Raw genomic sequence first — 24,474 nt, forward strand, 5'->3', positions numbered from 1 at the left:
AGGATCAGCACAGCGACAGGGGACGGCAAACACTACTGCTACCCGCACTTCACCTGCGCCGTGGACACGGAGAACATCCGCAGGGTATTTAACGACTGCCGCGACATCATCCAGCGGATGCACCTCAAACAGTACGAACTCTTGTGAGGCGCCTTCCTCCGCCGCCCTCCGAACTGCCTGCCTGTCAGCCCCAAGCCAAGCCGTGGTACAAAGGAGAGTTCCCAGTGTCGTCCAGGCAACCGTCTGTCCTGCCGTGACCACCAAGCCTCTGGCTACCTCTGTTCCCCTCAGGTTTGGTTTGTGGCTTTTGTTTTCATTGAACATGGCTTTCCCTAGCCTCCCCACCCGCACCCGATTTGTGTCGCTGCAAACCGTCCACTCTCCCCTGGGTGACACTGCAGTGAAATTTCTTTGGGTGGGGGCCCCTTTTATTCATCCATTCAGTGTAGTGACTCATTAAAAACTTGATAGATGGCGGAGAAGTGCACTCGCCCTCTGCGCATCACACAGCCTGCTGGGAGGCGCCTGTGCGAAGTGCGGCCAGGCTTACCTGGCTTTCCAGTTCTAGCTTCAAGGAGCAGCAGGCGGACAGGGGCCGCCTTCTCTGATCTGCATCAGCCCAAGACTTAGAGTAGGCCCCAAAACACAGATTGTCAAGAAAACCTTTTAAAAATAATATTGAGAGTCTCTGCTAGTCTCAGGCATTTGAATTAGAGCTACTCTGAGCCTTTTACATTTAGGCAGAAAACCCACCACATTCACTACTGCAAGGTGTGTCCAGTCTGAAAACGATTCCCTGGACTTCACCTATGCTGGGGCCCGTCTCAGACATTCTTTCGTTGTTGTTGTCTTATTGCTAGTTTATTACATTGTACAGACCACACAATTATTTTGTATAACTACTAAAGAAAAATCCTTGTAGATATGTGTGCCTTGATTGCGGCTATATCTGTAAAAGAAATGTGTTCTTATTGTGCTGAACAGCTAAATGTCAACATACCTGCTGCTTGCTCTAAGAAAGAGAATGAATGGTATCTGTAGAATCCATAGAATTTAGAACATTGTATCAGGTTGGTACTTTGAAAAATATTCCTTGATTTTTAAAATATTATATATACATGTATGTTATATACGTTAATCATCTACGTCTTACAACTAATGCCGTACTAACATCACAAGCTTCTTTCAGGAACCCAGAGAACCAAGGATATTTCTTCTCTCCAGAAAATATGTTTCTTGATTATTTTGCGATTTATAGACTTTTGCAGGTGCCCTGTGTGGGACTGGGTCAACCATTCCCACTGTCAAAGTTTGTGAATCATTCGCTTGACCACAGGTTCCATCGTAAACAAACAGGAAGGAAAAGACAAAAGGGTGTCAACATTCACATCTGCCTAGGAGAATCTAAGAATGGCAACCTCACTTGCCTTTTCAAGAAGAAACATTATAAAACTTTTATGTGAAATATAAAGCCAGCATATATGGCTGTTTCTCATATTTGAAAGATCTGCAAATACAGCCTCAAAAGTTATGCACAGTGTATCTACAAAGCAAGAATCACTGTAGCTGGGACGTTTTATATTCTGTCCTCAGTCACAGCTTTTAGGGTAGTTTCCTTAGGTCAGAGATCATCTGTCATGATGTCCAAAGTTATATTTCAACAATACAAATCCAGAAAAGGAACAGCCTAGCCTCTATTACTTCATCAATTTTCTTTTAGTCTTCTAGTTTTTGTTAAGTATTTTAAAGTTTACTCTATCACATAATTAGCATTTTAATAATCCTTTATAAACTTATCTCATTTTAAATACTACTACTTTAACGTGAAAGGATGACAACTTTATGGACAGTCAATGCAACACCTACATATATATTTTAGCTCATTATCACGGAATTCCTGCTCCCGTCATCCTTAACTGTTTCATAAAACTCTCAGTTGAACTGAGACATATAAAGCAGGGCTTATCTTCAGTTTTCATTGCACTTTCAAAGTAAAACATGAAGAAAAACTGAAGAGATAAACCCCCCCATATTACACAAAAAATTAAGCTGTATATTGTTACATGCATTATTACTACTCAACAACTCCCCTAGAACTAAACTTGCTATTTAAAAGTCTGATTGAAAAAAGAACTAGACTCTTAGGGAAAAAAAAAAAAAACACACAAAAAGAATACATTTTATCTGACTCAAATCCATTTTTTCAAGTTTATTTTTATCACTGACAGGCATTAAATTCAGATTTAACAACTCAGTCTGCTGGAGAGAAAATTACACTTATCAAAAATATGATTCCATTAATTTAGCACAAAAGTACAAAAGTCTGTGTAAACAATATATTCCTGCTTGTGGCATCTGTACATTTATTTTCAGTGGACAGCTCTGTAATACATAGGAGTTTGAGAATGACTTCATAGGAGGACAGAAGCAAACCTAATGTTTGATTTGTATCCACCTACTCCCAAGTGTGCTCCAGGGCTGCTGGCTCCATCTTGGGGAAGGAAGGACTGTCTAGTGCATGCAAGTGATGACATTAATAGTGTTTACATATTGTACAGATACAGTCTTCGATTATACATATATTTGATAAAACGAGAAAACAGATTTGTCGTAGAGTACACGTTCTACTTGTATAGCATGAGAACAGTACAATCAACTATTTATTCTGCAGTAATTTGCATCAGTGATTTAGAATTTCTGTGATGTGCATCAAGACCATCTACTTTGGTCTCCTCTAACATGAGCACTGCCTGAAGTTCAGTTTCTTTGGCTTTGATATATATTACTAAATGCAAAAAGTCTCCTGCTCTTCACACTGTCTTAAATTTTCTGAGCAGCTTACAACCAAAAAGAAAAGTTGAGCCAAGAAGTCCAAGGTGCACTACGATGAGGACCACAAGGAATACAGCTGCTCCACAGTAGGTGATCAGGACTGTGTCCTCGAAGGGAAGGTAGCACTTGGCCAGGGCATACTCTGTGGGTGTCATGCTGCCCTGGAAAGGGAAGAGGAATGTTATGCTGCAGTGAGAGCTCCACGCACAGCTCCTGCACAACAGTCTGACTCAGAAACAAGAAGGCAAGGCAGTTTTCTTGGCTTACGTGGGTGAGGCAGGTAAGTGGCTGGTCTCATCTGGGACTTAAGGATGCACAGCCTTTAGCCTACACAAGCAGTGGGGAGAAGGGAAGTCAAAGCTCCCTCTAACCATAGGGGACGTACTGGAGAGATAGAGAGGCATGAGGATTTCAAGCCACGATCACTGAGGAACAGGAGTACAAGGCTATTTTTCATGACCGTTGATGTTAAAACAAGCCATCTGTCACCTAGAAATAGTATATGTGCCAGGGCATCTCAATGGGACTTTTTTGGGGGAGGGTAGACAGTTTTGCTATGTGGAGTGACAGTGGGGAATGTTTTCAGTGACTACTTGAATTTGACCACATGAGGTTTTCCCCACGTTTTTATGAAGCAGAAGTATCTGACATAAAAGCATTATGAACTGGATGCTGGAACCCAAGGGCAAAAGAAAGGAGCTGAAACATCAGGTGGTCACTAATCGAAAAACATCCTTAATCAACCTGCAAGAGCTATGGCACTTTTCTGCCAAAGCACATGGCCACACTTGGAAAACAAGACATGACTGAGTATAGCTAATGAAGCAGTGATTCCATTTCCTTAAAAAATCCAACAGAGTCTAACATCAGAGGACACTGCCATCCCTGAAGGATAAAACACTCTGTAAGATGCTCCTCTCTGCCACCCCCAGAATAATGCAAAGAAGTCGGGGGGGGGGGGAATCAGATAGACATGGGGGGCAGTGTATCAGATCAAGGGTGCATGTGGAGTGAGGGAAGTTTATTTAAGGCTTTTGTATATTTTTATAGATTGCAGCAATTAATAGTTGATTACTGTGTTGGTTTAAATACGTATGAAAGCTTTGAGACAAAAATAAATGTTCACGTTACCATGATGAAACTGGGGTTGTTTCTGTTCCTCCAACTGAATGATGGCACGCTGATCTCAGGGGTCCCTGCTCCGTGGAGCACCTCACAGGCACTGTGCGTGTGGCCACTCAGGACCAGGCGAGGTCGTAGCCACCACAGCAGCTGCCGCACGGGAGACAGCAACAGGCAGTTAGGGCTGGGACCCCACCCTCCTGGGTCCCACAGTGGGGCTACTGTCAATTTCATTAAACTAAATACGCAACCCCGACTTCTGAGGGCTGCTTTAATTTTACCTCCAAATCCTTTGGTTTGTTTATATTCTATCAAAATTAAGTTCAGGCTCTTAGAATCTATCCTCATCCTAAATTTTATTTTTTTATTAATTAACTAATTAATTTTTGGTGAAAGGAGGGGAGATTGAGAGACAGACTCCTGCATGTACCCCACTGGGATCCACGCAACCCTTATCTGCAACAAATCAACCGAGCTATTTTTAGTGCCTGAGGCTGATGCCTTCAGACAAACCTAGCCATCCTCAGCACAAGGACCAACACTGGGAACAATCAGAACCAACTGAGCCACTGGTTGTGGGAAGGGAACAGGGAGAGAAGAGGAAGAAGGAGGGAGAGAGGAGTAGATGGTCGCTTCTCATGTGTGCCCTGACCCGAATGAAACCTAGGACATTCATATGCTGGGTGACACTCTATCCACTGAGCCAACTGACCAGGACCCGGATTTCATATTTTTAAATTGTTTTAGTTTTAGAAATATTTATAAATGTATTTCATAAATATGTTTATATTTTATTATATATATATACTATATATTATATAAATATATATTTAAGAAAGAGCATTTTAAAGTCCCTAAAATAATTAACTCTTAAGTTCCACTTACATTTCCAAATACATTTAAGTTGGTGGGAAATTTTTGAATAAAGAATAGCTGAAAATATTATTAACTGGATATTAAGAAACAGAAGTGGCCCTGGCCTGGTACCTTGGTTGGTTAGAGCATCCGCAGAAGAACAGAGGTTGCAGGTTCAATCCTGGTCAGCGCACACACAGGAACAAATCAGTGTTCCTCTCTTTCTCTTTCCCCCTTTCCCCCCTTCCTCTTGCTAATATCACTGGGAGGGTGGGGGAAGGAACACACCGATGAGGTGAAAATCTGAGATAGTGCCAAAACCTGTCCTCCATCCCTCAGTCAAAACTACACAAGTCCTGTCTCTGGGTCAGAACCTGGTACCCTGCCAAACCTTCTGCGAGGCCTCCCGAGAAAGCACGTCGTATCTCTCCTTAAAGGGCAGTGCCCTGTCCTCCGGAGGGGCCGCGTCCTCCCCGGTGCAGTTGGCGTCACTCCTCCGGAAGAGCGGGAAGTGCTGTCCGGGATTGAAAGAAGAGTCAAGACGTGGCTTTATTAGACCCTGGGTGGTCCTGCCCGAAACAAGGAGCTGCCTTCTCCCTCCCCACCTGCAGGAGGAGCTCACCTGCAGGAGGACAGGGGCCGACGACGGCAGGGGCTGCTCGTGGCCGCAGTGGCCCGAGCTGGGTTCCTGTGGGTCAGAAATGAGCAGTTACCCTGCAAAGCCAGCACGTATTCGAGCATGGTAGGCAGGAAGGGCAGAGATGACAGAATGATAAAAACACAAATGCTCCCACTCGCTGTGCCCTTAGAACATGACAGAACAGAAGGCACCTATGCTATTCAGATGCTCTCCTACCTCTCGGGAGCAATTCAGTTTGTGAGAAATTTCCATGAGCTCAGCTTCTGCTTCCGAGCAAATGCCGCAGCCATCCCCTTCCAGTGCGACGCTGTTGACCATCACAAAGCTGCGGGGTGGGAGCAAGCAGAGGGTCGGGGGCTGCTCGCCTTCTGTCCGTGCAATATCGCTCCCTTGAAATAAAACCCCCAGAACAGCTTCAAAACACAACTCGAATAATCCGAGTTTTTAGGCAGTAGTCGGTATTAAGAAAACAAAATAGCATTATTGGGACTGAAGTCCAAGACATGGTGAAAGGATTTGTAAGCTAGGACTTGAGAAATCTACAAGGACAGACACGCTCTGAGGACAGACACGCTAAGCTCAGCCTCAAACCATGGGTCCTTGGGCACCTCTACTTAGCCTCTTTGTGCCTCATCTGCAAAATGGGGATAAAAATAGCACACCTGCCATCAGCTCACTGTGAGAATTAAGTGAAATAATGCAACAAAATAGGCCCTGCCCTAGAAAGTACTCAGTGATAGCGATATTGTTATTCCATAAAGTAGACTACAGGCAGCATTCAGTAATGTCTGGTTCTCAGCAAGCAGGCACGACTGGGGGGTGCGGTGCTGGTTAGACTAGTGTGGATGACCTCAAATGAGTCAATTATGGTTCTCCTTTGCAACCAGTTCAGTTATACAGATTTTCTATAAACTTCCATTAAATGTGTTGTTATTTCCTACACACATCAACTTTTGCATGAACAAGGTCCCTGTCATAAAGATTGCTTGAAATTTAAAGAATTTTAGAGATAAGGAGCTGGCTAATCAGATAATCTGAAATACAGTACAGTGTGTCTGTAAAGTCATGGTGCACTTTTGACTGGTCACAGGGAAGCAACAAAAGATGATAGAAATGTGAAATCTGCATCAAATAAAAGGAAAACTCTCCCAGTTTCATACCTATTCAGTGCAGTTTGATGTGGGCTCACGCACAGATTTTTTAGGGCTCCTTAGGTAGCTATCCCGTATAGCCTCTACAGACTCGTCACTGACTGATGGCCTACCAGAACGGGGTTTCTCCACCAAACTGCCGGTTTCCTTCAACTGCTTATCCCACCGAGTAATGTTATTCCTATGTGGTGGTGCTTCGTTATAAACGCACCGATATTCACGTTGCACTTTGGTCATGGATTCGAATTTAGCGAGCCACGGAACACACTGAACTTTCCTCTGTACCATCCACATCTCGACTGGCATGGCCGTGGGCTGCTCCGCTGTATACATGGTGTTATGTCATCATCTGCGCATGCGCACATGCTGCCACATCATCCTACAGAAACTAGGAGGGATTTCCTTTTACTTGGTGCAGATTTCACATTTCTATCGTCTTTTGTTGCTTTCCTGTGACCGGTCAAAAGTGCACCATGACTTTACGAACACACTGTATAATTAGCATATTTAATGTCACAATTTTAAACTCAATGCCCAGGGAGAAAAAATTCAAACTGTGTAAGTCTCCATTACGACTCAGGAAAGAAAACGCCCAGCACTCTGCCTTACCGGCAAAGGAAGAGAACAAGTGAGCTTTGTGGGGAACCCACTGGACCCTGGTCTCTCGGGGCTTCACACAGATCACATCGTCTGGTGGGCCCAGTTAGCTGCTCTGGCCAAAGCCAACAGAGTACTGGATACCATGGGAAGGTTATGATCAAAATAGCAGAAGCTTCCTCTCCCACCCCTTCTTTTTCCACTAGGTCTCAGCTAGAATAATGTGTAGGTACTGTCTGGTCCACTGCGCTGTAAACACACAGAGACTGGGAAGGGTCCCAAGATGGCACAAAAATTGCCCTGCAGAAGGGGAGCTGGTGCTGATGGTCAGACAAAGGGTGAGGAAGCTTCGATCTGAAAATCAAGGCTGATGGAAGTAGGGGTAGGCGCAGAGCTACAGAGCATAGTGAGCACACTGGCCAAATCCTAGAACACCACAACCACAGGAACACCCTTTAAAAAGGGAGAGAAGTAAATGTTGAACAAATAAAAAAAAACTCCTTTACAAAGTGGACTGATGACATTTCTATCACCCAGAGACAGTACCGACGGAATACAATTCTCTTGGTGGCTAGGCAAAGCCACAGACTAGCCGGTTCACTGCAGGTTGTTAGGGAAAACTAGGGTGGTGGCTCTGATGGGGCACCTTCGTCAGAGACCAACCCAGGCCAGGTGGCTCCGATGGGGCCCTCAATGATGGCAGCCTAAAGCACCTTCGTCAGAGACCAACCCAGGCCAGACAGACTGTGGGTCTGATCAGTGTGGCGGTCACCTTTGAAAAATTAATTCCAAGGACTAAAGGTCCTTGTAAGAATTCACAAATAATACTCACTTAATTCCTTTCCATGAAAACAGCCTTTCAGGATTGAAAACTTTCTCAAATCGTTTTATTCTGTATGTGCTCATCCTGCATTAAATTGTAAATAGGGACATTTCTCAAAACAAGCCAATTTAAAGCCTCTTACAAGTTATCATGAACACACACACTCACAACGGGAACCTTTCAGGATTTGAGCCCCCGACTAGCACTGTTAGTTTGGAGCTCAGCTGGCCCCAGGTTATCAAGGTGCACTCTCAGCTCCACTACCAACTAACCACGAGGCCTGGGGCAATGACTTAGTCCCCAGAGCCTAGTTTCTTCAGACAAAATGGGTAAAATAATAGGACTGTGGCGAAGATTAAATGAGTTAATGTATGGAAATGCTTAACACAAGCTGGCACATAATAAATACTATATAAATATTAGCTATTAAAGTCTAAATCATCTTGTTTTCCAATTCCCCCCTCAAAAAAATAACTAGCCATTAAAGATAAGTTCCAAGTTAGAATCACACAAGGGCACCCACAAATCATTAATTTAAGAGATTCACTGAAGGTGTACGATGCTCCAAAGCAAAAATCGGTGCCCTCATGGAGCTTACATTCCAGAGGTTTTATCTTATACAAATTTCCTCCAATCTTACACAGATTCCCACACACACACACACAGTCCAAACAAGACTTTCACATAAGTTGCAGCAGGTGCAAAATGAGAGTTAGCAAGGGTGCTCACGTTGCAATGCTTTAGTGAACTACTTACTGATAGTGGAAGCCAATGTCATGGTTGCCAACAACTACCTTCAGCTGCACATGATGTGGGTGTCTGAACATTTTCTGAAACCTCTCCACATCATCCGCCCAGGCCTGTGGGATAAGATGGTCACTGCTAATACTCAGAGAACCTTCTCTTCCCTGTGGCTCCCTGTTTTGATGATGAGAAGTTATTTCCCCTGTCCCCATCAGTTATTCACAAAGCTAATGTAGATTCTATGTCAAACTTTTTTCCAAAACTAACTTAGTATTTTAATTATTTAATTCAATGCCAACTTTTAATTAAATGCTATCCTCATCTTAAAACATGAACTGGCCACCTCCCGAGTACCTGGTTCATATAGCTATTATTTCAGGATCCCGTGAAGACGGCACATAGACCCCAGCTGGAGAGTCACATCACCTCTGGTCATGTTATAAGAACGGGCTGTTGGGAAATGTCAAGTGAATTCACATGTCTCCTTTGAGACAAGGACAAGCTCACATTCAGCGTTAGCATTTCCCTAGAGCAGGGGTCCCCAAACTACGGCCCGCGGGCCGCATGCAGCCCCGAGGCCATTTATCCGGCCCCCGCCACACTTCTGGAAAGGGCACCCCTTTCATTGGTGGTCAGTGAGAGGAGCATAGTTCCCATTGAAATACTGGTCAGTTTGTTGATTTAAATTTACTTGTTCTTTATTTTAAATATTGTATTCGTTCCCATTTTGTTTTTTTACTTTAAAATAAGATATGTGCAGTGTGCATAGTGATTTGTTCATAGTTTTGTTTTTTTTTTAGTCTGGCCCTCCAAAAGTCTGAGGGACAGTGAACTGGCCCCCTGTGTAAAAAGTTTGGGGACCCCTGCCCTAGAGCCACTGTTGAGGACGTGGAGAGAAAACAAAATCTAACTATTAAATACTGGGAATTATGTTTTATAGTTCTTGTTTTTATTCATCTTAAAAACATCAATTGGATACTCTAGGGTAGACATCGCCTGGTTAAACAGTAATAAGTTTTATACTGAAAGTTTAATTACAGCCCAACCTAGGGAAACATGCTGGGTAGAGTACTTCAATACATTTACAAAGACTTCACTCTACAAAGTAATATTTAAATTTAAAATAATGTAAAATCAGACTAGCATAAAACTAGAAAAACATAAAATGGCCATTTGGAAAACCAACGTATATATCCAATCTCATTTTATAACTAGTCGCTTTTCTCATTATCTCATATTTAATTTTTAACTAGATTATAACAGACACCACAACCCTGTAAACAACGGGTTTCTATCACATCTGGGCCCAGACATGCTTTGTACAGCTCTTGGATTGTGCCGTGAAATACCAATGAATTTTTAGTCTCTTCCAAAAACCATCAGTGACCAAATGTTTTTAAGCAACAAGAAGAGTTCTTTTGCCCTGGCCAGTTGGCTCAGTGGTAGAGCATCGGCCTGGCGTGCAGGAGCCCCGGTTCGATTCCCGGCCAGGGCACACAGGAGAAGCACCCATCTGCTTCTCCATCCCTCCCCCTCTCCTTCCTCTCTGTCTCTCTCTTCCCCTCCCGCAGCGAGGCTTCATTGGAGCAAAGATGGCCCGGGCGCTGGGGATGGCTCCTTGGCCTCTGCCCCAGGCGCTAGAGTGGCTCTGGTCGCGACATAGCGACGCCCCAGAGGAGCAGAGCATCGCCCCCTGGTGGGCAGAGCATCACCCCCTGGTGGGCGTGCCGGGTGGATCCTGGTTGGGCGCATGCGGGAGTCTGTCTGACTGTCTCTCCCTGTTTCCAGCTTCAGAAAAATACAAAAAAAAAAAAAGTTCTTTTTTTTCCCATTAATTCCAGAAACGTAACAAGCCAAGCACTGACAGCAGAGGCAAGAACGGCCTCTCTTCCCGTCACCTCAGTGCTCAGGCAGAGGAACATGGCACCACGCCCCCTTCTGCACGGCTCCCTCCCTCAGAAGAAAGACAATAAGGGGCTAGCAAGCAACTTCTGTAGCATAGTTTAATGTAGTGGTTAAATAAGAGTGTAAAGAGCGTAAAATCAAATTATGTGTCAATGTGTAATCGAAAAACACCGTCTTGCCAATTTTCCCTTTTCAAGACATTCACAGGACCGTGCATTCCCACAAAGTGACGTCTGACTAATCTACAGATTTCCTACATAGACAAATATAAAATTAGTCAACCTAACTCCAGACTGACATTAGACACAGATCCTAATCATCTTCAGAACAGACTATATATTTATAATATTGATCCTACACAAAACTTCTAACCCCAGCTGACATCACTTCGTGCATTTTCGGGGCTGCCTGTCCAGGGCCCTGAAAGCAGGATTGAGGCGCCAGGATTGAAGAGTCCTACCTGGGGGGAGCTCCACTTCCCTTCATCAAAGATGTCCCCCAGAATGAAGACGACTTCTGGCTGCAACAGCCACAGAGCTGTCTGGAAGGCTCTCTCCATTTGCCATTCCCTAGAGGCCAATGGGGACACGCATCAGTCTGTTTCCGGGGGAACCTCCACCTGTCTCCTGGACCATTTAAAGGTAAACTTATTGGTCCCAATCTCCTCCTCCGTGGCCCCACACTCACATTCCCAGCCTGGAAGGGCCAAAGAATCCACATCTGATTAAATGTGGGGGCCCTGGCCGGTTGGCTCAGTGGTAGAGCGTCGGCCTGGCGTGCGGGGGACCCGGGTTCGATTCCTGGCCAGGGCACATAGGAGAAGCGCCCATTTGCTTCTCCACCCCCCCTCCTTCCTCTCTGTCTCTCTCTTCCCCTCCCGCAGCCAAGGCTCCATTGGAGCAAAGATGCCCCAGGCGCTGGGGATGGCTCCTTGGCCTCTGCCCCAGGCGCTGGAGTGGCTCTGGTCGCGGCAGAGCGACACCCCGGAGGGGCAGAGCATCGCCCCCTGGTGGGCAGAGCATCGCCCCTGGTGGGTGTGCGGGGTGGATCCCGGTCGGGCGCATGCGGGAGTCTGTCTGACTGTCTCTCCCTGTTTCCAGCTTCAGAAAAATACCAAAAAAAAAAAAAAAAAGAAAAAAAATGTGGGGAGCAAAGCCACCAGAGCTGCCCAGTGTAGACTAACTTTGCACCACATTGAGGAGATGACAGTAACTGGCTTAATTTCCACCTCTTCTTGAAGGGACCTCAACTTCTTGCCTTCAGATTTGGGGAGAGGCGATGAGACAAACAGACTAGACAATATCAAAACTGTAACTCCTGTAGGCTTCAGACATACAAGTCATCACCCTTCAGGTGGGACAAGTGAATGAAAAGGGGCTGGACCTGGACCCTGATGAGCAGTGGCTTACCATCCCAGCTCCACCCACTAACCAGTAGAGAATGTTGCCTCCTCTCCCTGACTCCTACTTTCTTTGTTGTTAAATGCAGATAATAAACACCCACTGTCACAGGACAGTCAAAGGAGCCACTGAGGTAGTACTTGTGAACAGCCAGCACAGCAGGTGCTCAAACTTGTCACTGCTTTCTCCACCGTCCCTCTCTCCTAACAGACCCTGACCTGTCACTTTCCTAAGGATCCCAATTCTTGCCTCCTTTTTAAAGCATGTTCCTGGCGGCTTCCCCCTGCAAAGGAGAAAGGTTCTGTCCTGGGCATATACGTAAGGGACAGTAATTTTTGGTCAGAGGAGACTTCAGGCCTCATGTAAACTGCTGCATGGCACAGCTTCACTCAAGATACCTCTCGGCCCTGGCCGGTTGGCTCAGCGGTAGAGCGTCGGCCTGGCGTGCGGGGGACCTGGGTTCGATTCCCGGCCAGGGCACATAGGAGAGGCGCCCATTTGCTTCTCCACCCCCACCCCCTTCTTCCTCTCTGTCTCTCTCTTCCCCTCCCGCAGCCGAGGCTCCATTGGAGCAAAGATGGCCCGGGCGCTGGGGATGGCTCCTTGGCCTCTGCCCCAGGCGCTAGAGTGGCTCTGGTGGCGGCAGAGCGACACCCCGGAGGGGCAGAGCATCGCCCCCTGGTGGGCAAAGCATCGCCCCTGGTGGGCGTGCCGGGTGGATCCCGGTTGGGCGCATGCAGGAGTCTGTCTGACTGTCTCTCCCCATTTCCAGCTTCAGAAAAATACAAAAAAAATTAAAAAATTAAAAAAAAAAAAAGATACCTCTCAGAATACATTTCTCAGCTCTTCCCGACTTCACGCTATTTGCGGTTGGGAAGAAAGATTCTAGAAACAGCAGCAGAACAGGAAAGGGAAGGCTGCTTCTAACTAAAGCACCAGTGTAAGGTCTGAGCAAAGCCAGGGGGGCTCGGCTGCACCCCGACCTTCTGTCTCGCCTCCTCTGGTTTAAAACTGAGGAAAAGGAGAGGAGCGCCTGCATCTGCTTCCTCCCCCACCCTGGGGACGTCACATGTCTCCCCCTGGGGATGTCACATGTCTCCACCCAGTGTAAGGTTAATGTATATCAAAGCACTCTGAGGACCCTGCTACTGGCAAGAATAGGCATCTAGTTAGAGAGGCACAAATGAAGTCGCAGTAAGGAAAAGGGGTCACAGCACATCATCAGGGGCAAGGAGAGAGCTCTTCTGACACGTGGTCGAAAGCCCCCATCACACAGATAGAAGTGAAGCGGTTGCCAGTGGGCGGGGGGAAGTAAAGAGGGACAAATATACAGTGACGGAAAATGACCTCACTTTGGGTGATAAGCACACAACACAATCAACGGTTCAAAGGCTACAGAGATGTTCACCTGAAACCCAGGTACTCATCAATCAATGTCACCCCATTAAATTTAGTTTATAAATAAATAAATAAAAGCCCCCATCAGTCATCTTTTGGTGGGCATTGTTCACAGTAGCCAAAAGGTGAAGGCAACCCAAGAGCCCATCAACAGATGAATGGATAAACAAAATGTGGTGCAAACATACAATGGGATATTATTCATCCTTAAAAAGGAGGGCTATTTGGACACATGCGAAGACACATATATGGATCTTGAAGACGACAATAAGTGAAATAAGCCAGTCACAAAAGGACAGTTACAATTACATAAAAATGTTTAAGATAGCAACTTTTATCTTACATGTATTTCACCACAATTTAATTTTTAAAAAGCCTCCTGTGGGAAAATAGTCTACACTGTGCAGGTCAAAGTTGGAGGGACAGACAGGCTCTGATTGTCTTCCCAGGGACACAGCCACCTGTCAGCTCTGCTCCACCTGCTGCCCAGAGTGGACAAAAACCAAGTGAGCTCAAAATGACACTCCAGTGACTGTGCGAAGGGTCCACCCACCACACTCTGTGTCTGCCCCACCCGCGGTGAGGGGAAGTGCCCTTTGCTGACCACAGCTCTGTGTTGGGCACTTGATTCACACAGCCTGTGCAATTTCTCATGTTAACCCAGTTACAGACAAGGAGGCAGAGACAGGTTCAGAGAGTCCTGGTGACCTGTCCAATCCCACATCTGCCTTCCAAATCCTGGCTCCTGTATAGAACAGATGCTCAGTAAATATTAAGTTCAAGGAAAAGTCCAATGCCCCATTTATGTTTTCCTCTGAGAGGAAAATCTTTAATGAGTACCCGGAAGCCATTAAGCCTGACCTGTGGGGAGAGGACTACACCTTTTTGCAAACAGAATTTCCGAGATTCCTGATTTTGGCTCCTACCTTCGTAACTTGTCAAACCAGTGGCCTCTTAGTTCCCCAAGCAAGTGGGTATCAGCCAAAAACATGGCTTTCAGGACAGGTTCAAGAGTCTCTTGTTCACCATCATAGGCTGGAGTTTTCAACTCAGGCCAATTACACCGAAAGATCACTAAGTAATAGATTAAAAATTCACAAAATAGAAGCACAGCAAAGACAACAGCTATGAGTTTCAACAGCAAGTAACTCCTGCTCTTTAACAGATGAAACTTGAGCCTTCCAAACCCAAATCTGATAGCAGCCATTTCTCCTGCCCAGGCGCTGCCAGAAATCAAGAGCCAGATCCATCAAGAATTCACCAGGAGAAAACTGTAGAATCCTGGGTCAGGTGCCGATGGTGTCCGGGTCTTAGCCATGCACCTACAGGGAAACAGCAAAGGGTTGGGTTATGTTTCTTAATAATGCCTCTATCACTGGCTCTCTCTGTGAAGAACCAATGAGTTACAGAATCCTATCCACATTCCCAACTGAGCAGTGTCCTCCACTCTTACAATGATAATATGTCTGGTTGCTGATAACAAGCAGGTATGCCAGAATAATACTATTAGAATTCCTTTCCACTGAGATGATAAAATTTTATCACCACTTTGGAAATCATTAACCAAGAATCTTTCAGATGGACACTTTAGGAAGTAGACATAACAGGGAAAGTCAACATATCAAAAATATCATTGAAGTGTAATTCCTAAAAGGAATCCCCACCACCTCTCCAGGACGTTAAAAATCAGTAAGTCATAAGCCCTCTGTAATGTGCTGGTGTGGATTCATTACTCTCCTATACTCTTTTCCATAAAAGAAGTGAATCTTCACACACAGTGTGCTTTAGAGAGCCAATTAATACATTCCACTCTAGGTGTGAGATGAAGGGCTCTGGGCCTCCAGCCTTTACCATTCCTCCGTCTGCACTCGAATGGCATAATAGATAGTAAGCATTGTACTTGATTAAAGAGGGAGCCAACCGTACACACATGCAGATTTTTTTAAAAGATTTTATTTATGGATTTTAGAGAGAGATAAAGGAAAAAGGGAAGAGCAGGAAGCATCAACTCATAGTAGTTGCTTCTCATATGGGCCTTGATCAGGTAAGCCCGAGGTTTCGAACCTGCAACCTCAGCATTCCAGGGCAACACTTTATCCACTGTGCCACCACAGGTCAGGCCACAAGTGCTAGATTTTTTATTTGTTTTTTACAAAAGTAAAAAGCTTTAATGAACTAGCAACTCATTCTATAAAACCAAACTGTTCTTTCCACTTTCAGACCTCCTTTAGAAATAATTTATTGCCCATCCTGAACTAAAGCACTGACAGAAAATAATTTACAGTATCAGATAATGTGCTTAGTTCCTGGAAAGTTATAAAAAGATACATGTATAAAAAAAATCATCCTACACCACAAATACTTTTACACAGAGCTAATACAAAGCATATTTTGCTAGGTACAGTATCTATGAAGTTGTTACAAAATATAGTTTTTGATAAGGCTCCTTGTGGTAAATAAGCTCTCCCCACAGTATAGAAAGGCCAATGACAACATTTTCCACTTTTGCTTTCAAATAAGAGGTAAAGAAAGGTGAACGGTATAGTCTGTTACATTGTTACATATACTTTCTAAGAATTAACACTTACTGGGCCCTCTTCCTCTTCCCCCTTGGTACCATCAAAAAGAAGTGCTAGATTTTAATATGACCTCTCAGAGAGGTCAAAAGTAGCCATGCATGTAACCTAGGATCAATTGCTCTTACTAGAATTCCATCAGCAAATCCACAGTATCTCTACCAACCAGACCATTAGTGATCACGTCCCATACCTCACCCTCTCCATTTAGAATCTCCTCGCCCCCTTGTTGTCTCTAAGTTTCCCAAGATATTCAGAATGACAGCTTTCAAACTGCTCTTGTCCATGCAGCCTTTACTCTGAGAACTGTATTTCAGTAGCAGTAGCTAAGATCTGAAAGAGGGGTGAATGGTCTGGAAACGAAGATACTGCTGGCCACACAAGTGCAGCCCACAGTGGGATTCAGGGACTGGAGAGGACACAAAACTGCAGTCCTAGGACAGATGACACATGGAGGCAAGCCATGGCTTTACATGCACAAGCACAGCCTCCCCGACCGGTTTTCACGCACAGTCGGTCCTGCTGCTCCCTCTCGCTGGGCCCTCTGCTCCAGGCTGCCTGCTGCGGGATGACTAATCAATCTGTTGGCTTAGATAAGGAGGGCCCTGCGCAAAGCGACCAAAGAATATGACAGCCCTAGTCCTTCCCTCGGACTCCTACGTTTTCTTTCCATAGAGAAATAGACGCATCTGAGGGGAAAGGAAAGAGAAAGCAGGAGAGCAAGCAAGCCACCTGGTCTATTACTTATTTTCTTGAGAAAACCCAAGTTCCAAGCGCATCATCTCTCTGGTATAACGGGAATATCTCTAAAACACAGAACTCCTCAGCAGAGTGAAAACTGTGTTTGATACCCTCTGGCACCAAATCCTTACACAGAATTCCTTTTGTTCAAATTTTGGAAAATCACTTTTCTTCCTCATGCAAAATTTATTGTATTATTCATCAAACTAGTATTCCCAATATTGTCTTCAATGTTACTGCCAAAGCATACCCCCTTTTACCTTCTGAAATGAAGACAGAGTAGCTTTGGAGGCTAAAATTAATAAATAAAAATACAGCTTAGTAACACCTACTATCCTAGAATTTTTCTGGAAGCTAAAACTGATTCATCACTGGTTTACAAAATTGGTTTGGTGGTTTGTGACCAGAATTTTAAAAAAGAAAATAGAATAATAAAGAATATAAAATACTAATATATACTACACATAGTAAAGGCAAGGCATAGCAGAGTTTATTTTACAAAATTTTGTTTCCATCTTTATGTACATGTATCTGTGTGTACTGGTCATGATATACAATGTACTTCTTACTGCACTAGGTTGTAAGCTCCTTACAACAGGGATCTTGCCTTGTTCATAGCAGCAGTATTCACAATAGCTAAAAAGTGGGAAAAAACCAAATGTCTATCAATAGATGAATGGAAAAACAAAATGCAGGCCCTGGCTGGTTGGCTCAGTGGTAGAGCATCGGCCTGGCGTGCAGAAGTCCCGGGTTCGATTCCCGGCCAGGGCACACAGGAGAAGCGCCCATCTGCTTCTCCACCCCTCCCCCTCTCCTTCCTCTCTGTCTCTCTCTTCCCCTCGCGCAGCCGAGGCTCCATTGGAGCAAAGATGGCCCAGGAGCTGGGGATGGCTCCTTGGCCTCTGCCCCAGGTGCTAGAGTGGCTCTGGTCGCAACAGAGCGACGCCCCGGAGGGGCAGAGCATCGCCCCCTGGTGGGCAGAGCGTCACCCCCTGGTGGGCGTGCCGGGTGGATCCCAGTCGGGCACATGCGGGAGTCTGTCTGACTGTCTCTCCCCGTTTCCAGCTTCAGAAAAATACAAAAAAAAAAAAAAAAGGAAAAACAAAATGCAATCTATATACATCCATATACAATGGAATATTATTCAGCCCTTTAGGAAGAAAAAAAATCTGACATGTTCTACAACATGGATGAACCTTGAGGACATAGACTAAGTGAAATAAGTCAGTCACAATAGAACAAATACAGTATAATTTCATGTATGAGGTATCTAGTGTAGTCAAATTCATAGACATAAAGTGGAGCCTGACCAGGCTGTGACACAGTGGATAGAACATAGGCAAGAGATGCTGAAGACCCAGTTTCGAAACCCCAAGGTCACCCTGGCTTGAGTGTGGGATCACAGACATGACCCCATGGTCGCTGGCTTGAAGCCCAAAATCACTAACTTGAGCAAGGGGTCACTGGGACAGCTGGAACCTCCTGGTCAAGGCACATATGAGAAAGCAATTAATGAACAACTAAAGTTCCACAACTACGAGTTGATGCTTCTCATCTTTCTCCCTTCCTCTCTTTCTGCCTCCCTTCTGAAGAAGAAGAAGAAGAAGAAGAAGAAGAAGAAGAAGAAGAAGAAGAAGAAGAAGAAGAAGAAGAAAAGAAAGAAGGAAAAAGAAGGAGGAGAAAGAAAGAAAGAAAGAAAGAAAGAAAGAAAGAGAAAGAAAGAAAGAAAGAAAGAAAGAAAGAAAGAAAGAAAGAAAGAAAGAAAGAAAGAAAGAAAGAGAAAGAAAGAAAGAGGAGGAGGAAGAAGAAGGAAAAAGAAGGAAGAAGAAGAAAGAGAGAAGGAAGGAAGGAAGGAAGGAAAGAAGGGAGGGAGGGAGGGAGGGAGGGAGGGAGGGAGGGAGGGAGGGAGGGAAGGAAGGAAGGGAAGGAAGGGAAGGGAGGGAAGGAGAAAAGAAAAGAAAAGAAAAAAAAAAAGAAAAGAAAAAGTGTAAAGGTGATTGCCAGGGGCTGGGGAAGGGAAAATAAGGAACTGTTGTTTCACGTGCTTAGAGTTTCAGTTTTGCAAGACAGGAGAGCTCTAGAGTTTGGTTGGACAATAACATGAATACACTCAACACTACTGAACTGTACACTTAAAACTGGATAAGAAGAAAAAAATAAAATAAATAAATAAAGTAGATAAGATGGTTCAAGAGAATGAGGACAAGCTCCACACTGGGGAAAAAAAATATTTTCAAAAAACACATCTAATAAGGGACTGTTAACCAACATATACAGATCTTAAAACTCAGAAAAAAACAACATGATTAAAAAATGGGCAAAAGTAAGAGAATAAACCTTAAGAGTTATCACCACACCAAAAAAGGGTAACTATGTGAGATGGATCTGTTAATTAACTTGATTGTGGTAATCATTTTACAATCTCTAATTATCATGTTGTGTATTTCAAATATATACAATTTTGTCAATTATACCTTAATGTAGTTGGGTAAAAATTAAAAATAGACTAAAAATGGGCCAAAGACCTTAACAGACATCTCACCAAAGAAGTATACTGAGAAATAAGTGTATGAAAAGATGCTCCACATTATATGTCATTAGAGAAAAGTAAATTAAAATGAGATGTGACTACACAGCTATTAGAATGGCCCAAATCCAGACCACTGGCAACATCAAATGCTGATGAGGAGGTGGAGCAACAGGGAACTCTCATTCACTGTTGGTGAGAATGCAAAATGGTGCAGCCACTTTGGAACACAATTTGGCAATTTATTATAAAACTAAACATACTCTTATCCTATGATACAGCAATTGTGTTGCTTGATATTTACTACCCAAAAGAATTTAAAGCTTATGTACACACAAAAACCTGCATATAGATATTCATAGCAAATTTATTCGTAATTGCCAAAAATTGGAATTAGCCAAGATGTCTTTCAGCCAGTGAATGGATAAATAAACTATGTGGAAAAATAAACTATGTTACAGCCAGACAATGAAATATTATTCAGTGGTAAAAAGAAAAACAAAAAAATGAGCCATCAAGCCATGAAAAAACATGGAAGAAACCTAAATGCAATTACTAAGTGAAAGAAACCAAGGTGAAAAGCCTTGGATACTGTATGATTCCAAGCTACATGGCATTCTGGAAAAGACAAAACTATGAAGACAGTAAAAAAATCCGTGGTTGCCAGGAATTGGAGTGGGGGGAGGGATGAACAGATGGAACACAACGCATTTTTATTTTTCATTTTAAATAAAATATTGTTATTTATTGATTTTTAGAGAGAAAAGGACAGAAAGAGAAAAATATCTATTTGTTGTTCCACTTATATATAATCATTGGTCGGTTGATTCTTGTATGTGCCCTGACCAGGGATTGAACCTGCAACCTTGGCATGCTGGACACCACTCTAACCAACTGAGCTACCTGACCAGAGGCCTACACAGGGCATTTTTAGAATGATACTATAACAGTGGACATACATTGTTATAATAGCTATTATACATTGCTAAAACCCATAGAATGTACACCAAGAATAGACCTAATGTAAATTATGGACTCTGGGTGATTGCAATGCGGTGATGTAGATTCATCTATTGTAACAAATGTATCACTCTGGGGGAGACGTTGATCTGGGGACAGTGCTGTATGGAGGCAAGGGGTATATGAGAACTCTGAACTTTCTGTTAAATTTTGCTGTGAACCTAAAACTGCTCTAAAAAATAGTCAAAATTGGCAAGATGGTAAGTTTTATGTATATATGCCATAATTACTTGAGAAAATTCTAATACATGCCGGTCCGTGGGCCATTTGGTACCAGTCCGCAGAGAAAGAATAAGTAACTTAACATTATTTTCATTTTATTTATATTTAAGTCTGAACGATGTCTTATTTTTAAAAAATGACCAGATTCCCTCTGTCACATCCATCTAAGACTCACTCTTGATGCTTGTCTCGGTCACGTGATACATTTATCCGTCCCACCCTAAAGGCCGGTTCGTGAAAATATTTTCTGACATTAAATCGGTCCGTGGCCCAAAAAAGGTTGGGGACCACTGTGCTACAGCATGGATGAACCTTAAGGACACTATGCTAATTGAAATATGCCAGTCAGAGGACAACAATTGCCATGATTCCACTTATTGAGGAAGCTACAGTAGGCAAATCCCTAGGGGCAAGAGCAGAGGACAGCTGCCAGTGGCCAGACGAGGAGGAATGGGGAGTTTTTATTTAATGGATATGGAGTTTCAGTTTGGAAAGATGAAACAGTTCTGAGAACGGACACTGGTGGTGGTTGCCGAACTATGTGAATGTCCTTACACTTAATGCTACTGAGATGTACATTTAAAAATAGTTAAAACGATAAATTTTGTTATGTAGGTTTTGCCACAATTTTTTTAAAAAAGAAACACACAGAGACCCCTACAAGCTAACAATATCCTGTAACAAGGGCTTTTTTCAGAGCTAAATTCACTACTTTGGGGCTGGCTTTAGCTTAGTGGTTCCTTCAAGTCACGTTCGCTTGCTAAATTCACTACTTTTAAATATATATATTTAAGCCTTAGGAGTTGGGATTTAAGGAGCTAACACTGAATCAACCTTCTCCCCTTTGAAAGAATGGAAATAATAAATGAGACTGTGTTAAGTATGAAAGCTGTAAATTGGCTTGTGCTGCCCCAAATCCAAGCACCCTGACCTAAAATAAAACAGAAAATGTGAGTGTTGTTGCTGAATAATCTTTCAGTTAACTATTATTAAAGTGGAAACCATATCACTTTTTAAAAGTCACATGGCTGCTGTTCTGTGGCACACAGACAAGGAACCTGATTTTTTTTTTTAAAAATAGTGCAGGTAAGCAGTTTAGAGCACAGAAAGAAAAACAGAAGTTGGAAACCTGTCCTGGTAGTTCAGTTTGTTAGTGATGTCCCCAAATGCCATACAAGAATCAACCAATGAAATAAAATAGCCTGACCCGTGGTGGCACAGTAGATAAAGCATGGACCTGGAATGCTGAAGTCACCAGTTCAAAACTCTGAACTTGCTGGTCAATGCACATATGGGAGTTGATGATTCCTGTTTCTCCCTCTCCTTCTTGCTCTTTCTCTCTCTATTCTCTAAAATGAATTTTTTAAAAAAAGAATCAACTAATGAATGCATAAATAAGTGAAACAAAATTTAGTATTTCTCTCTCTCCTTTCCCCTCTCTCTCTAAAATCAATTTTTTAAAAAAAGATTGACATTATATAACTGTTCAAGAATGAATCCTTTAGCCTGACTAGGAGGTGGCACAGTGGATAGAGCGTCGGACTGGGATGCAGAGGACCCAGGCTCGAGACCCCGAGCTCACCAGCTTGAGCGCAGGCTCATATGGCTTGAGCAAAGCTCACCAGCTTGGACCCAAGGTCGCTGGCTTGAGCAAGGGGTTACTGGGTCTGCTGAAGGCCCACGGTCAAGGCACATATGAAAAAGCAATCAATGAACAACTAAGGTGTCACAACAAAAAACTGATGATTGATGCTTCTCATCTCTCTCCCTTCCTGTCTGTCTGTCCCTTTCTATCCCTCTCTCTGACTCTCTCTCTGTCCCTGTAAAAAAAAAAAAAAAAAGAATGGGTCCTTTAAATTACTGTATAGAATATTTATGTAAGACACGTATACAACATTGTTCTATATTGTCCAATAAGAATGATGGCTGCAATGCATCACAGAGAGCAAAATATTTTACCCATTTTTAACGTCAAAGTTATTGAATATCTAAATTCCCTCCCCCCCAAAAGAGCATTAAAAAATATTTTCTATATACTAACCTGTAATTTTTTCTCTTACTTGTTCATTATCTTAAATACACTATTAACACAATGTCATCAATGGCCATTCTTACTGTATAGAATACTGTATAAAAATTTATAAAATTTTTATCTTAAATGATATTTAAAAAAAATATTTTTCAATATACATAGTAAGCCAGAAAGTGAGAAACCCCTACGACTTAATAACATAGTCATTACTTAAGAGTCATTTTCCAGCAAAATAAATTACTATTCTCCAAAATACTGTTCTTTCCATAGGCTAACTCTTAAAAGGGCAAGGGGGTTCCAGTTTGCACTGACAAGGAATAGCAATCAACCTAAAAGCATAAATATTATAACACGGTTACAAGGATACATGTAAAATCCCACTTTCACTGGGAGCTCAGCACGACACCGGCGGATGGGAAAGCAAAGCCCCACGTTGAGCGGGGCGCCCTCATTTCACCTGTCCTCGGAGCCAGGCCAACCATCCCGCAGCTTCCGCTTTCCTCAGCGCCGCCGGGCGCGTCATCGTCGCCCTGGAACTCCGCCCCGGTGACGTCAGCCTCACAGAGAAACCCGGAGTCGTCCCAGAAAGCCCCGCCCAGCCCAGCCCAGCCCAGCCCCGGTTCCGAAACTCGGGCTCCCGGGCGGCGCGCTGTGCAGACAGAGCCGGTGGCCGGCTAGCCTGCGTGCGATCCCAGGAAGAGAACCAGTCAGGGCTCCGCTGGCAACTCCAAACAATAGATCCAAAGGAAAGCAAACACATAAATGTGCCTGCATCTTCGTCAATGACTTGATCCTTTGTGCCATCCTTAAATGTCTTATAAACTTTTCTGTCTTTCCTTTTTTTTTTTTTTTTTTTTTTTTTACAGAGACAGAGAGAGAGAGTCAGAGAGAGGGATAGACAGGGACAGACAGACAGGAACGGAGAGAGATGAGAAGCATCAATCATCAGTTTTTCATTGCGACACCTTAATTGTTCATTGATTGCTTTCTCATATGTGCCTTGACCGTGGGCCTTCAGCAGACCCAGTAACCCCTTGTTTGAGCCAAGCGACCTTGGGTCCAAGCTGGTGAGCTTTTGTTCAAACCAGATGAGCCCGCGCTCAAGCTGGTGACCTCGGGGTCTGGAACCTGGGTCCTTCCGCAGCTCAGTTCGACGCTCTATCCACTGCGCCACCGCCTGGTCAGGCTCGCTCTCTCTCTCTCTTTCTCTTTCTTTCTCTCTCTCTCTCTCTCTCTCTCTCTCTCTCTCTCTCTCTCTCTCCTTTTGATTTTTAATAGACTCACCATGGAGGCTTGATCCCAGAGATATTTTTGGATAAGTTGTATCATTGCATGAACTGCAGACTTAGCAGTTTACAGCTTCTAGGCAAATGGGTACTGTTGTCATGAAAAGTTGCAGGAAGGTGGGGCCCTGACCGGTTGGCTCAGCATGGGCCCAGAGTATGGAAGTCTCCCATTCGATTTCCTGCACACAGGAGATGCACCCATCTGCTCTCCACCCTTTCCCTTCTCCTTTCTCTCTGTCTCTCTCTTCCCCTCCTGCAGCCAAGGCTCCACTGGAGCAAAGTTGGCGCCGGCGCTGAGGACAGCTCCATGGCCTCCCCTTCAGGTGCTACAACGGCTGGGGATCCAACAGAGCAGCGGTCCAGGCGCTCCAGGCGGTCCAGACGGGCCGAGTATCGGCCCCTGGTGGGCATGCCGGGTGGATCCCGGTCGGGTGCATGTGGGAGTCTTTTCCTCTGCCTCCCTACTTCTCATTTCAGAAAAATACAAAAGAAAAAACAAAAACAAAAATAAAAAAAGCAAACGTTGCAGGAAGATGGAACGCTGTCAATAAGAACCATTTGTTACAAAGAAGAAAAGCTTACCAGCAGGCCTTCTCTTTGTTA

General features: G+C 44.0%; 2 protein-coding genes across 5 annotated transcripts in view; one reads left to right on the plus strand and one right to left on the minus strand.

Annotated features, from left to right (window-relative positions):
- GNAL (G protein subunit alpha L) overlaps positions 1-1,516 on the plus strand; it is a 211,171-nt gene extending 209,655 nt beyond the window's left edge. For both annotated transcript variants that reach the window (XM_066353423.1, XM_066353425.1), the window contains exon 12: positions 1-1,516. In XM_066353423.1, coding sequence (XP_066209520.1) covers positions 1-147 — 147 coding nt within the window. In that variant the 3' untranslated portion in view covers positions 148-1,516.
- On the minus strand, positions 326-24,474 carry MPPE1 (metallophosphoesterase 1). Of its 3 annotated transcripts, none has more exons than XM_066353428.1 (10): positions 24,454-24,474; positions 14,394-14,789; positions 11,130-11,238; positions 8,777-8,880; positions 8,030-8,104; positions 5,666-5,774; positions 5,432-5,497; positions 5,201-5,323; positions 3,964-4,104; positions 326-2,993 (listed from the first exon to the last, which is right to left on the minus strand). In XM_066353428.1, the coding sequence occupies exons 2-10, from the start codon at positions 14,672-14,674 to the stop codon at positions 2,811-2,813; spliced, it is 1,191 nt and encodes a 396-aa protein (XP_066209525.1). In that variant the 5' UTR covers positions 14,675-14,789; positions 24,454-24,474; the 3' UTR covers positions 326-2,810. The 3 variants fall into 3 exon arrangements, with proteins under 3 accessions (XP_066209525.1, XP_066209523.1, XP_066209524.1); XM_066353426.1 differs by lacking the exon at positions 24,454-24,474 and adding an exon at positions 23,043-23,176; XM_066353427.1 differs by lacking the exon at positions 24,454-24,474 and adding an exon at positions 22,967-23,016.

The sequence above is a fragment of the Saccopteryx leptura genome, chromosome 11 (genome assembly GCF_036850995.1).
Source record: "Saccopteryx leptura isolate mSacLep1 chromosome 11, mSacLep1_pri_phased_curated, whole genome shotgun sequence".
NCBI classification, from domain to species: Eukaryota; Metazoa; Chordata; class Mammalia; order Chiroptera; family Emballonuridae; genus Saccopteryx; species Saccopteryx leptura.